Here is a 14982-nt window from a genome sequence, read left to right as displayed (position 1 = left end):
TATCTAATGACAGTACAAATGGCAACAGTTTCCTGACAGAGGAGAAGTCTTCAATGGCTGTACAAAAGGCAATAAACTCATGCCAAAGGAGAACAGTGCTCAGTGCTCAATGGCAGTACAAAAGGCAATAAACTCATGCCAGAGGAGAACAGTGCTCAATGGCAGTACAAAAGGCAATAAACTCATGCCAGAGGAGAACAGTGCTCATTGCTCAATGGCAGTGCAAAAGGCAATAAACTCATGCCAAAGGAGAACAAGTCTTCAATGGCAGTACAAAAGGCAATAAACTCACACAAGAGGAGAACAGTGCTCAGTGCTCAATGGCAGTACAAAAGGCAATAAACTCATGCCAGAGGAGAACAGTGCTCATTGCTCAATGGCAGAGCAAAAGGCAATAAACCCATGCCAGAGGAGAACAAGTCTTCAATGGCAGTACAAAAGGCAATAAACTCACGCCAAAGGAGAACAGTGCTCAATGCTCAATGGCAGTACAAAAGGCAATAAACTCATGCCAGAGGAGAACAGTGCTCAATGGCAGTACAAAAGGCAATAAACTCATGCCAGAGGAGAACAGTGCTCAATGGCAGTACAAAAGGCAATAAACTCATGCCAGAGGAGAACAGTGCTCAATGGCAGGACAAAAGGCAATAAACTCATGCCAGAGGAGAGCAGTGCTCAGTGCTCAATGGCAATACACAAGGCAATAAACTCATGCCAGAGGAAAACAGTGCTCAATGCTCAATGGCAATACACAAGGCAATCGTTTCCTGCCAGAGGAGAACAGTGCTCAATGGCAGTACAAAAGGCAATAAACTCATGCCAGAGGAGAACAGTGCTCAATGGCAGTACAAAAGGCAATAAACTCATGCCAGAGGAGAACAATGTTCAATGGCAATACACAAGGCAATAAATCACTGCAGCAACACTGCAGGGCCTGGCTGAAGCAGGGATATATTATTGTTGCTTTTTTTTCAATTGAAAGAGAAAAGTAAGAACATCAACAGACTGAAAGAAGTTTATTCTCCTGACGAAAAGAAAGCACTGTCGCTCGTCCCATAATCTGGCTTAGTCATGGAGGTCCTGCACTACTGAACAAATCACCAACTGTCTCCATTTCTGGCCGTCGTGGGACTGGGTCCCCCCGAGTTCCAGCAAAGCTCCTCTGTCCACTCAGTGATGTTGTCTTCACTCTCTGCCTCATTTTCCCCCTGCACTGTTCCCTGAAGGATGATCTTGGAGAGCCTGTCAGATCTTGTCACACAGCACGCTATCACATAAACAGGCCTAAAAACTGGCTGAATGGTAGGGCTGTACAGAATCACACTTTCCAAGGGAAGGTATGTTTTGGGAGGATGACAGAGTCAAGTCCCTTGAAGTGTCTGCTTTTGTTTTTGATTGCGCCAAATTAGTTTATGGGCATGCAATGCTGTGCCCAAATTAGGATCAGGACAATCAGTTTCAGTGGGTAATATGAAAGAAAAAAAGCAAATAAAAAGGCTGGTATAAATAACAACTTTCAGAGAAAGAACATGAAACCACATCAGATAAAAGATTATAAAAACAAGAGAGGCAAGGCCTTCAAGTTATAAATAACAACTTTCAGAGAAAGAACATGAAACCACATCAGATAAAAGATTATAAAAACAAGACAGGCAAGGCCTTCAAGACTCACTTGTGATACACTTTTTTTAAAAATCTAATCGTTAAAATGTGTTCTGTATTTGTTATTATAAAGCTTAGGGTTAAAAGAAAAAGAAAAAAGAAAAAAAAAGTCCTAACGGCAGATTTGAACCCCGTGTGTTCGGGTGAGAAGAAACTGTCTTACCCATTACACTATCATGGCTCCTTAACTGACGTTCAAAAATATAACAATAACATTTAAACATGCTTTTCTAAAGGGCGATAAATCGATTGTGGTATTCGCAGTGAGAACGCTGTTTAAATCATATCATTCTGGTGTATCTTGGGCATTAAAAAAATCTTTAAGGGCAATTAAAAATTCTTTTTAAGTCCACGGTAAAGGAGACGTGGCTATCGCTGCAATCACACTGCAACATTTAGCTGTTTTCTCTGGATCTAGATAGATGTACAAGTTTAGTTACACCCGGTTGACATGGTCGATTCAATTTCTCTTTTATGTTCATTCTAGTTTTATAGTTTTAAAGTTGATATAAAAATTGAGTATTTTGTTAAACTAATAACATGTAGAGCCAAGTACAAGTATTTCTACACGTCGTATGAAGTGAAAAGGACTTCATTTTGAGAAAAGTCAAGACTGGAAATTTTTACGTTTAAGAATTTTTAATTGCCCTTAAAGATTTTTTGAATGCCCAAGATACACCAGAATATTATTATAATTTAAACAGCGTTCTCACTGCGAATACAGCAATCGATTTATCGCCCTTTAAAAAAGCATGTTTAAATATTATATTTTTGAACGTCAGCTAAGAAGCCATGTAATGGGTAAGGCCGTTTCTTCTCACCCGAACACGCAATGGGTAAGACCCGTTTCTTCTCACCCGAACACGCGGGGCTCGATCTGCTGTTAGGACTTTTTTTTTCTTTTTTCTTTTTCTTTTAACCCAAAGCTTTATAATAAACAATACTGAACACATTTTAACGATTAGATTTTTTTTTTTTAAGTGTATCACAAGTGAGTCTTGAAGGCCTTGCCTTTCGTGTTAACTGTGAATTCCGACTGATTCTGTGGATATTTTTATGGTAGTTTGGGGCATAATCCAGTAAGTGATGAGGCATTCAGAAATCTTTCTCTGAATAAATATTTAACAGTCTCCTTCTCCAACTTTCCATCACATGTTATCGTGTATTGTCCATTGAATATAGGATTGAACGGGCAGGTCAACAACTTGAAACAAAATGGCGTCGTTCGCGTTCGCGAAGAATATGAGCACGCGCTTTGAATATGAATAAATATGTGTACACAACTGATTTTTGCCCATGACCTTCAGGGCTCAGCCAATTTATTTATAAGTCCACTCGTAATATTGATTTTAGTATTTTCCAAAAAAGGCCATTTGGGCGAATGAACACAGCGAAAGCCCTGCACACTGAGAGTAAAACACACAAACTTTTCATGTATTGAGTATAATTTCAAAATGTAATGTTTAAGATGACAAAGATCAGTTAAAGCAAATTACGCCACCTAGCATTAATTACAGATTAATTTCCCTTTTTTTACTACCTGCACCGAAGACAAGCAAAATAAATATAACTTCCATGCTTAGCAAAAGAAGTTCCTGTTTGAACAAAAAATAATAAAAATGACTGTTCTTGTTGTTGTGTCAGAATATCAGATCAAAATGCCAAGTTTAGAGAATAAAAAAAATATAACAGTAAATTCAGTTTGCATATAATTTGGCTTCTTTTTTTTCTTTTCTTTTTTTTGTGCCCATTCCTGAGGTGCAATATTGTTTTAAACAAGATGACTGGAAAGAACTGAATTTTTCCTATTTTTATGCCAAATTTGGTGTCGACTGACAAAGTATTTGCAGAGAAAATGGCAATGTTAAAGTTTACCACACACACACACTCACACACACAGACAACCAAACACCAGGTTAAAACATACTCACTTTGTTTACACAAGTGAGTCAAAACAATTTACTCACTACACACCAGATATACATGAATATACATTCAAACTTTCAGCCACACAAATTACCACTGATACACTTCATTATCATTCACATGAACACTACACATCAAAATATATTGCACTGTTATGTGCAAGCCAGTTGAATTAGGATGAAAGCCCCACATAGCAGAGACCACCACCGCTTCCCTCCAATGACAGTCCAAATGAATCCACTGTCACTGCACCCAGGAAGCATGTAATGGAAAACATGGAAGGATAACTGAAGTCCAGAATATCTGTACATAGTGGTTGCCTAGTGGTTATGCCCATGCCTAGGAAGTGAAAAAATTTGAGCACACTGGTTTGAATCTCATCTCACACTCACCAGTATTTTCTCCCCCTTCACTAGACCTTGAGTAGTCTGGACACCAGTTATTCGGATGAGATGACAAACTGAGGTCCTGTGTGTAACACACACCTAGCAAATGCAGTATAGAGCCAACTGCAACAATAAACTTGTCCCTGGCAAAATGTTGTAGAAAAATCCACTTTGATAGGAAAACAAACATACTTGCAGGCAGGAAAAAACAAAGAAAACCAAAAAAGCTGTGCTGTAGTGACACGCTCTCCCTAAGGAGAATAGCCCAAATTTCACACAGAGAAAATTTAATGTTGTTGTGACAAGAAGTAACGCTGTACAATACAATAAAATACATGCACCCCACCCACCTTCAGCTGCTTCTCCTTCTCTTCAATGATGTTCTTGCTCATGATCATGACGCTGAGGATGAAGGACAACATGAGGATAGTGGGGAAGCTACCTCCCATGACTTTAATCATGGTGTTCTCGTCGTATGGTGGGTATGGCATGCGCCGAACGTACAATGACGACACGTTCAACTTCGCCCCAGGCTGCCACTCTCGGATCAGAGCTTCCGAGACCAATCGCTGAGTATACGCAAAGCCCCGCCAGAAGTACACTGCCAGTAACATAACAGTCATGTCCATGTTAAAAGTCTCTGGTTTTTGAAAGGGGGGGGGGGGGGGGGGGTTGGAGGGGGGGGGAGGTAAAAAAAAAAAACTATATTAAAAAAAAAAAGAAGTCTCTATTCATTTGTTTATTCTCTGGAAATATTGCATAAAAAAATGTGTGTCTCAACATCTAGTGACTGTTCATTCAGTCACAAGAAATGCAAAATGAGAAAGTTAAATCTCTTCTTTTTTTTTTTTTTTAAATCAACAAAAAAAAAGAAAACAAAAGTAAATGTGCCACTGCCAGTTTGCATGTCTGTGCGTGTAGTGGGGAAAACAGGTGTGTGTGTGTGTGTGTGTGTGTGTGTGCATTCTGTTGCATTCCCAGTGTCAGCAGTCTTTATAGAGTTATTATTCATGTTTGGCAGTCAGGTCACATGCCATACAAGACCCTGCAGTGATACTGAGCCATTGCAGCAGTGTTCTGTGGTGCCTCTTGTGGATCAATATACACAGGGCACCACCCACCAAGCCCTAATACAGATGAAAATAATCCTTCAATGAAAATAATCCAATAGAGTGGAGACGGTCATGGCAGTGTCCCTGCATCTGTCGACATCAAAGACTGGCATCACAACTGACTGATTGTATTCAATGGAGTGGAGACTGTCATGACAGTGTTGCTGTATGTGCTGACATCAAAGACTGGCATCACAACTGACTGATTGTATACAATGGAGTGGAGACTGTCATGACAGTGTCGCTGTATGTGCCGACATCAAAGACTGGCATCACAACTGGAATGGAGCTGGAACTCAAGCTGAGGTCACTGTGAGAGCAAGGTTTCAGAGTGATGACAACACTGCCATGGAGACCCCACATAGGTTTGGAACTTAGAAACTGGCCCGCTTTCTACTCTTCTTGGCTTGGTATATCCCTGCATCAACCAGGTCTGAGAGATACACAAACATGCAGTGTTGGTCAATCAATCTGAGTTACACTCCTCATGACACATCCATCAAGTTGAAAATACTCAACTGTATGGACCCAATCTTCCCATGTGAGCACAGAGCTAACAACTCTGAGTAGGAGCTAGCCATGAGCAAAAAAAGAGAGATGTGCTTCTGATGGGTTCAAACCCGTATCTTCCCAACATTAACCATGTTAAAAGGGGTAGAGTAGTGGTGGGGGTAGGGGTTGAGTAGGATAACAGCAAGAGGACAGGTGCACAATCCACTCTCTCCTCGTACCACAGCAGGGTCTTTTAGAAAGATGAATTGAGGTGTTTATTTCTCTAACTTAACAGCACACAGCCCCCATGGTACTGTCTTGACCGTCTGGCTCTCCTGGCCTGCTTCAAGGAAGGAAAAGAAAGAAACCCCACTTGCCTATTCATTTTATCCTCTTCACAAGCTGGCGCTGTATGCAAACTATCTTCCGACCCAGAACGTTTCCAATTGGCTGAAGTTAACAGACCAATCTGGGACCAACAGTGCTAGACTTGCACATCAGCACCTTTCTCACAGAACCCAGCATTGTCAAGGAGAAGGGGAGGGGAGGGGGGGGTGATGAAAAGAGGAAGGGAAGGAGGAGGAAAGATCGCCCAGCCCTGATTCTGTTCTAAACAGCTCATGATAAACACACCACACCATGTGGTGACCATTGACGATTGAGGCAGATGCCATCCTGCCAGAGATCGACATGGGGGGTAAGGAGGGGGTGGGGGGGGGAGGCGGGGTTGAAGGTGATGGAAGAGAAAAGGGAAAAGGGCAGGGGAGTGTATAGGAAGAGAATGGTCAGAGGAGATACCATCTTTACTTAGTATTTCTTGATAACTTGCTCCCTCTGCACTTGGCCAAGGGAAGGGGGGGGGGAGAAGGGAGAGAGGGTATGGGGAGGGGTGTTGGTGGGGATAGATGCCATGGAATGTGTGTGGGGGGGGAGGGGAGAAGAGTAGGGAGGTAGGAAGGAGGGATCCATCAGTGAACAGTGTGTCTGAGAAAATCCCACACTTCCACCATAGGTGCCTGACACACTATAACATCCACCCCTTGCTTTTGAAAGCAATGTCCTCATTGCTGCAGATTGCATACCAATCAATTGCTTCATGCAAATGGTGAGACAAATTCTCCAACGAAGAGTATTAGCAAAACATTAATACATAAGGATCTTACAGGAATCCCTGTCATCATACATTATCTGATGTATGTCACCCTTACATATTGCAAATAAATGCAGAACATTGTCAGCAACAAAAAAAAGCAATACCTAAAAACCTTCAAACAGGAAAGGCCAGTATAGAAATTGTAACTTCAACAGACTGAATAACCATAAAACATGAAAAGCAGCATTAAACTTAAGATAAGATAAGATAAGAATAACTTTATTATCTCCAACTGGAGAAATTTGGTCAGGTGCATTATCACAACATAGACAAGTAAACAACATGGGGACCATAACTGTAAAAGCCAACAACAGCTCCTACAAATATTACGAAGATACAAATGTAAAAAAGTATCACATACATCATTTCATACATACATCCACACACTGCAGGTAATAACTAGTATTCTTAATGTAAAAACAAAGAATTAAGAAACATTATTTGAATATAATTATAAACATACCTACTATACTGCACATTGATTATAATAGATAAGATAAGAATAAAGATGAATTGTGGAAAACCACAACCAGATAATCAGCACACACCCGCACCTCTTCCCCCCCCCCCCCCCCCCCCCCCCACACACACACACACCCCACACACGTGGATAACTTGATTAAACAAGAGTAATAAACATATGTTCTGAAATAAAAGCATTTCACATATTCACTTTTTAAAACATTGCAATTAATTATTACATCGTAATTATTAAACTATTCAATGTACATTCATCCTGCATATTGCACATTATTCTTCCTACATATTGCACATTCATTATAACCAATTGTCACGTTTTAAGCTCAGTAAACACACACACACACACACACACACACACACACACACATACACACACACACCACAACTAGAACAAGGTACAGCCTATCATGCACGGACTTTCACACGTATCACATGAGAGTGCGTGCGCGCACACACACACACACACACACACACACAGTTCTCAAGAATTTAAAAGGTGGATTGAACGTGGAATAAAAGTCTTCAGAGCTCTGGATTTCAACTTAAAAGTTCTGTAGCGTTGTCCTGATGGCAACAGCTCATAATACTTTGCTAAAATATGGGTGTCGTCAGTTGCTATCTGCCTGCTTTTTTTAACCACTCGACTTTCATACAGCTCTTGCATACTAGCTTGTTTCACTCCCACAATTTTACTGCATACACTCATGACATCGTTCAAAACACGCTTACTCCTCACTCCCAAACTTCCATACCAGCACATAAATGAAACTGTAAGCACGGACTCGATACAACATCGATAATAACTTTGAAGAATATTTGAATTTATACCAACATTTCTAAGCTTCTGTAAACAAAAAATTCTAGATTGACATTTCTTATGAATGGAATCAACATTTCTGTCAAAAGTCAGCTTATTGTCTAAGATGGTCCCTAAATATCTATATTCATTGACCCTCTCCACTGTTTGACCATCAATAACAAGGTCAGCTACAGGCAAGGGGTCTTTCCGAAAATCTATTAACATTTCTTTTGTTTTCAATACGTTGAGATCCAGATAGTTTTTCTCACACCAGGAACAGAACTTTTTAATTTCACTGAAATAAATAGCATCAGAGTTGGACAGATCTTCAATTGCTGAATCATCAGAATATTTTATGACAAGAGTTTCCTCCGTGCCTCTGCAGTCATTTGTGTACAGTGTAAAAAGAACAGGGGACAGCACTGTACCTTGGGGTGCACCAGTAGAAGTAGATTTTAGAGAAGAGTGGGCAGAATGAAAGCGGACGGACTGAGTTCTATTGAGAAGAAAACTTACTATCCAAAGAGTAAGCTTCGGATCAACATCTATGCCTAGCAGTTTGAGGGCAAGGAGATGAGGTTGTATTGTGTTAAAAGCAGAAGAGAAGTCAACAAAAAGGATACGAACGAAAGATCCTGTGTTATTCAAATGAAGGAAAGCATTATGAAGGAGAGTTAGGATAGCATCGTCAGTACTTCTGTGTGCTTTATAAGCAAACTGAAGAGAGTCAAGCTGCTGTTCAGTGAAAGAAAGAAGATGTCGGAGAATAATTTTTTCAAAGCATTTCATCACTACTGAAGTCAGGGCAACAGGACGGTAATCATTTAGTGCGGCTGGGTTCTTTTTCTTGGGGATAGGACAGATAGTAGATTTTTTCCAGATGCTGGGGACAGAGCAGTCTTTCAGAGACCAGTTGAAAATTTTGCAGAACACGTCACACAACTGGGAAGCACATATTTTCAGTAATCTTCCGCAGATATTGTCGGGGCCAATTGCCTTCGTGACATTCAGTTTTAAAAATAAAGATTCAACAACTTTTGCATCGATCTCAAAGTCTTCACCTGTGTTCCTATCTTTGATCTTTTCCTGCAACTGTGAGATAATACTATCCAGTTCCCTTCCCAGATCATTCCTTTCAAAGCGACAGTAGAAATCATTCAGTTTATTTGAAAAATCAATCTGTTCATCCTTTTCCATTTTACAAGCTACTGTTTTCCTTTTCGTTTCTCCAGTGATAATTTTTAACCCATCCCATGCATCTGCCATTTTTCCTGTCTGAAACTGTTGCTCTACTTTTGACTTGAATTCCCTCTGTCCCCTTCGTAATTCACCTCTAAGCTTCTTTTGTATCAATTTCCTATCCTTCTTGTTCCCTGACTGAAACGCTACCTTTTTCTCGTTTAAAATTGTTTTGAGAGACTTTGAGATCCATGGTTTGTTGTTGGGGAAAAGTTTAATTATTTTTGTCGGAATTATCATGTCTTCACAGAAACTGATGTAAGATGTAACAACATCAGCTGCTTCATGAACATTCTCACATGGGTCAGTCAACACACTCCAATCAGTACAATCAAAACATCCTCTCAGTTCATCCACACTCTGACGTCCAAACTTTCACACTCTTTTTCACAATCGGCTCTGTCTGTATCTTTGGTCTGTAGGCTGGGATTAACTGAACAACATCATGATCAGATACACCCACTGGTGCAAGGGGAACAGATTTGTAGGCATTAGGAATGTTCCCATAACACAAATCGATTGTCTTGTCCAGTCTGGTCCGGCAGGTAACATATTGTTTAAAAGAAGGTAAGGCTTTCTTTAAATCACAGTGATTAAAATCTCCAACAATAAAACACGGGGCGTCGGCAGAGATGAGTTGAAGATCGCGAACAACACCTGCGATCGTCCTTCCTGCACGTGCAGCAGATGCCTGGTCAAAGACTGGGGCGTACACAACAGTCAAGAAAATACGGCCGAACTCACGTGGCAGGTATCGAGGCCTCAGCGACACTGATATGAGTTCAAGTTCCTGTGTACACAGTTGCTTCTTCACACACACATTCGCACTGTCACACCACTTCTCATTGACATACAGGCACACGCCACCACCCATTTTCTTCCCCACTTTCTTGCAGTCTCTGTCCATTCTGTACGGAGTGTTAAAACCATCAATTGCAACACATTCATTCGACACTTTCTCACTAAACCAGGTTTCGGTAAAACAAAGCACACACGAGTTCCTAAAATCATTTAAAAATCGACAGTTTGCTCGTACTTCATCTAAATTCCAGCTAAAACACCACCCTGTACGCAAAATACCAGATCCACTAGCAGGCTACAGCAGCAAGTCTACTCACTGACAGGTGGTTCACATTAGTCTTGTACATAGCACTACATTTTGGGAGTATTGACCCTGTCAGTCTCCCATCCCAGTTCCTATCCATTTGAGCCGACATTCTAGCACCTTTTGAGCCACAAGACATGTGCATTTCAGGCTTCAGATGAAACCTGGTGCTAGTCTCACACAAACCAGTGCACACTGATTTGTGTGATGGTCTGGGAGTCTTGACTGCAGCTTGGCAGTCTACGTCATTCTCCTTCTTCCAACATTGACCAGGAATCCCTGGATCAGGTGGCATGGGCAGCAGCACCCATTCATCTCGGCATTGATCATCACCATTGCAGTCACCTACTGAATGGCTCTTCATCAGTTTATCTGAAATCCTTTCTTCCAGTTTGTGATCCCGCCCCTTGAGACCATTGTGGAAGTCTCTGTGTATTTCATTGTGGGAAACCTTGCTCTTTACTTTGGGAAAATCCTTACCCTTGTTGTGGTTTGGGGAAATCCTATTCCCCACTGCTGACTGGATTTTTCCTTTCCCAACTTTCTTCTTTTTCTTTTTGCCCACAGCCCTGGTCTTAACTAAAACCTCATCTCTCTGACCAACTAGACCTGACACTAGCCCCTGCATGGACCTGACTTTTCCCTCTAACAACAACAGTTTGTCCCCCAGTCGTGCCATCTGTTCCCTGGCCTGTTGCTGTTGTTGGTCCTCTTCCAGCTCTCTCAGCAGCCTCAGGGCTTCATCCCTCGCCTGGATGAAGGTGGTTTGAGGCTCTCGCCTCACTACCTGGCACAGCTCCCTTTTCAACAAGGCGTTCCGGAGGCCACTGATGAAGTGGTCCCTCAGCATATCAGCAGTGAGGGCCCCAGTCGTCTTCATCTGGATGGTTCTCTCCATGCTGTGCAGAGCATGAGAGTAGTCCATGATGGACTCCTCCAGCTGCTGTACCCTGCTGAAAAGTATGGACAGTAGTGTGGTGACACGCCGTCCGTCACCGAACACCCCCAGCAGAATGCCAGTCACCTTCTCTGGGGTGTTGGTGTCCTCCAGGTCCCACAGCATCAGCTCCCTGCGTGCGGTTCCCTGCAGATGGCTGTAGATGAAGTATGCAGCCATCTCGTCTCCCATGGGGTATGCGGCCAGGACCCTCTCCGCCTCAGTGACAAAGTCCTCAGCCGACGTCTCGCCTGGCTCACCAGTGAACACTGGCAGTGTGGTTGCTGCACACCACTGCATGGGGGACTGCTGTGCTGTGGTAGTAGGCATGGTCATCCTCGGGCTGTGCTGGGCTGTGCTGGGCTGCAATGGGCTGTGTGCTGCTAAAGCTAAGAGACACCTCACCTGCTGATCCTGTCGGCGATGCCAAGTTGTTAAAAGGGGTGGTAGTGGTGGGGATAGGGGTTGTACGGGTAGGTGTAGAAGGTGTGACACACTATAACAACCATTTTCCCCAAACTACTGGTTATCTCTCTAACTACTACTGTTCATCTCTCAATGTGCCGATATACTAATTAACCAAACAAAAATGTGTGAGGGCAAATACTGGAAGCTGGCTGATGCATGAAAACAAACACTGTTCAGAACTGGTAACTGTCTCACCTCACCACCACAATACAACAAACAACGTACTGTTAAAGTATTTAGCAGGTGACAGCCCTTGCCGGAAAGAAAATACCCTCCATGTGTACCACTCATGTTTTGACCACGGTCGTATGGTATACTTGACGTTGGGGGGCAAGGCACTGGCTGAGGGCTCAATGTCAAAAATGACAGTGAAGCGGTACTTCTCCTTAGTCTCCTCTCCTAGCAGTTGGTAGAACTGAATGACGTCTTCCTCAGATTCAAAACCCATGACAATCACTGCAAAACAGAGAAGACAACATCATGATGAAGTGAAAGTAACAAATGCATGATTAACGAGCCATTTACTTTTAGGATCCACACAGCAAACAAGCTCACCCAAGTCATTAAATATTTCTCGGTCCACAAGAGCGGCAAACTATGAGTCTATCTCCCTTCATGAATATATGTATGTGGAAGATCCAATATGCATGTAAAAGATCTCATACTTTGTCTCAGTAGTTGTTAGGTTAAGGAAACATGAACACACTGTATGCATCTTCTCCAGAAACTGGAGTAAAGATATCTAAATGGGTACCTCACATAGTTACACAAGGTCTTTTTCAGTCCTGCACTTACTGATGATGCAAACTGTAATACTGTACCAACAAAATCATCCAGTGTAAAAATTATTTTGTGCAAGATTAGATCCACATGGAAAACATACCTCTCTCCTGGCATCATCCATATGGAGTGAGCTGCTACTGTCTGTCCACCAATCTTCAATTCTATCAAATCTTTTTGATAAATGCAAAACTGTCCTGTTCCAAAAGGTCAAAAATAAAAATAAAAGAAAGAAAAAAAACATGCAAAAAGAACACAGTATTCAATGTATAGTTCTTCTGGTACATTTAACCAAGAATACAAATGACACATTTCCTGCATTACTAAAATCTTCTGCTTGCCTACAAACTTTGACATTGGTTTTACAAACTTTGTGTGTGTGTGTGTGTGTGTGTGTGTGTGTGTGTGTGTTTGTGTGAAAGAGAGAGACAGACACGGAGTATTCTTTAGAAACTATGAAATATAAATATTCTTAGAATAAAGTTCATATTTGAGCTCTGATATCCCAGCCACAAAGTGCATGTGGTAGAGGAATGAGAAAACATACACATAGTCTTCTTTTAAAGTTTTTGAGCAGTCCCATACTTGGTGATATTCTTCCCCCAGATTCGTTATTCTGTAAGCAAAAAACAAAACCCAAACCTCGAAAATTGCTTACACACAAAAAAGGAAACTAAACTAACACATGCACACGCAAAAATATAAGAGGACAACAAACTGACCTCTTACATGCAGCTTAAATGTTCGTTTTTCTACAATTGATACCGCACTGAACTTAATGGAAAGGTCGAATTATCTCCCTTTGCTTTTTTTTTTTTTTTTTTCTTTCCCTCAGTTATTGTGCGTCTATCCAGGTGCCTTGAAGGAGGAATATTTTTCCCTGCTATAATCAGTTTGGGTGTTCGTAGGAAAACAAACAAGTGCAAAAGATCAATAGGTGCAATAATTTAGGACGCTAAAACAGGACATTACCCAAACTTGTTTGGTTAAATTTTGGATTTTGTTGTTGTGGCGAAAAAAAATATTTTTATGACATGCCATTTAGAAAACGTTTTGACTTTGTCAAGTCTTCCTGCTGAGTTACATTCATTTCTATTACATATGTTGTTGCGCAAGATTTCTTTTACTTGCTCAAAGTCTAGTTATGAGACTTCAATGGAAAGTGATTCTCTGTGTGTGTGTGTGTGTGTGTGACATGACTTGTCCTGGAATAACTATACTATTTATGAAAAGATTGTTAAAACTTCATTTCATTATAAATGGATTTTTAGTCAGTGAAATAGCAAGTTTCATCTCAAGATTCCCTGGTTCATATACAATTACTCTTTGCGCTGTAGATCACTTCTTGAGGCTAATAAGAGTTGATAGTTTATAGACTGGCTATGTGCATTGTATTTCCGTACAGTGACGTAGACTGTGCTTATAGTTAATGTGTCATGGTTAGTGACCTTCCAGTGTAAACACAGAGTTTTGCTTGTACTTGGAAAGATCCGGGAATGAGACTTTTTGTCAGTGAATGTCAGCACAGAAATGGAGTTATGATGAAGACTGTGTGTGGGTGTGTGTGGGTGTGAGGGTGTTGTGCCAAACAAGGTTTCCAAGCTAGGATCCAGATAATATTCCTTTATATAGCAGGTTTCAGTTGCTGGTTGATTTCCTTAATGTCACCTGCATGAATATTTTAGTCGTGGTGTGTGTATCAGTTTTTAGTTGGTGTTATTTACGAAATAGGTATCGGGTTGTGTTCACAAGGCCCCATACAAGGAATAGTAGTTTTGTTATTTTGGGAACATAAGAGTCACCATATATAGGATAGTGTTTTTGTTATTTTGGGAATGCAGAGTCACTAGACCAATTGTTAATCAAGCACATCTTGATTAAGACTTTTTACCTTATGTCAATTGTTAATCAAGCACATCTTGATTAAGACTTTTTACCTTATGTGCTGACATAATTTTCTGGGGAAGAGCTTCATCAATAATCATTATTATGATTTTTTCTCAGTGGAATTCTCTCACTTACTATGAGTTACTTTGAACTACAAGTAGTTCATTTCAATTCTGCATTCTGCAATACAGTATGTTTTGATGATAAGCCTGTTTTGCAATAGGTATAAACTCTTTTGTTTCACTGATAACAATTCATCATGATCATGTGGACATGGTATAGACTCTTCTTTCTTTGTTATTAATTCACCATAATCATGTGAACTTGACAGATGCTGTTTTGGTTCATTGATATTAGTTAGCCATGACCACATGGACATGGTAAATGCTGTTGTATTTTCTGTTATTATTTTGCCATGATCATGTGGACAAGGTATAAATTCCTTTATTCCATTCTTATTAATTTACCATGACTGTGGGGACATAACAACAATAATAATACAATAACAATAATATTAGTGATAATGATAATAATAATTATTTTTCTTATTTGACAC

General features: G+C 40.8%; 1 protein-coding gene across 7 annotated transcripts in view; it reads right to left on the bottom strand.

Annotated features, from left to right (window-relative positions):
- LOC143299475 (phospholipid-transporting ATPase ABCA3-like) overlaps window positions 1-14982 on the bottom strand; it is an 80343-nt gene that overhangs the window by 53630 nt on the left and 11731 nt on the right. For 6 of the 7 annotated variants that reach the window (XM_076612699.1, XM_076612704.1, XM_076612702.1 and 3 more), the window contains 2 exons: window positions 11985-12215; window positions 4325-4575 (listed from right to left, as the gene is read on the bottom strand). In XM_076612699.1, coding sequence (XP_076468814.1) covers window positions 4325-4575; window positions 11985-12215 — 482 coding nt within the window. The remainder of the gene's footprint in view (window positions 1-4324; window positions 4576-11984; window positions 12216-14982) is intronic. The other variant, XM_076612706.1, reaches the window with a different exon arrangement.

Source organism: Babylonia areolata, chromosome 25 (genome assembly GCF_041734735.1).
Source record: "Babylonia areolata isolate BAREFJ2019XMU chromosome 25, ASM4173473v1, whole genome shotgun sequence".
Taxonomy (NCBI): Eukaryota; Metazoa; Mollusca; class Gastropoda; order Neogastropoda; family Buccinidae; genus Babylonia; species Babylonia areolata.
This window is presented reverse-complemented; position numbering and strand designations above follow the sequence as displayed.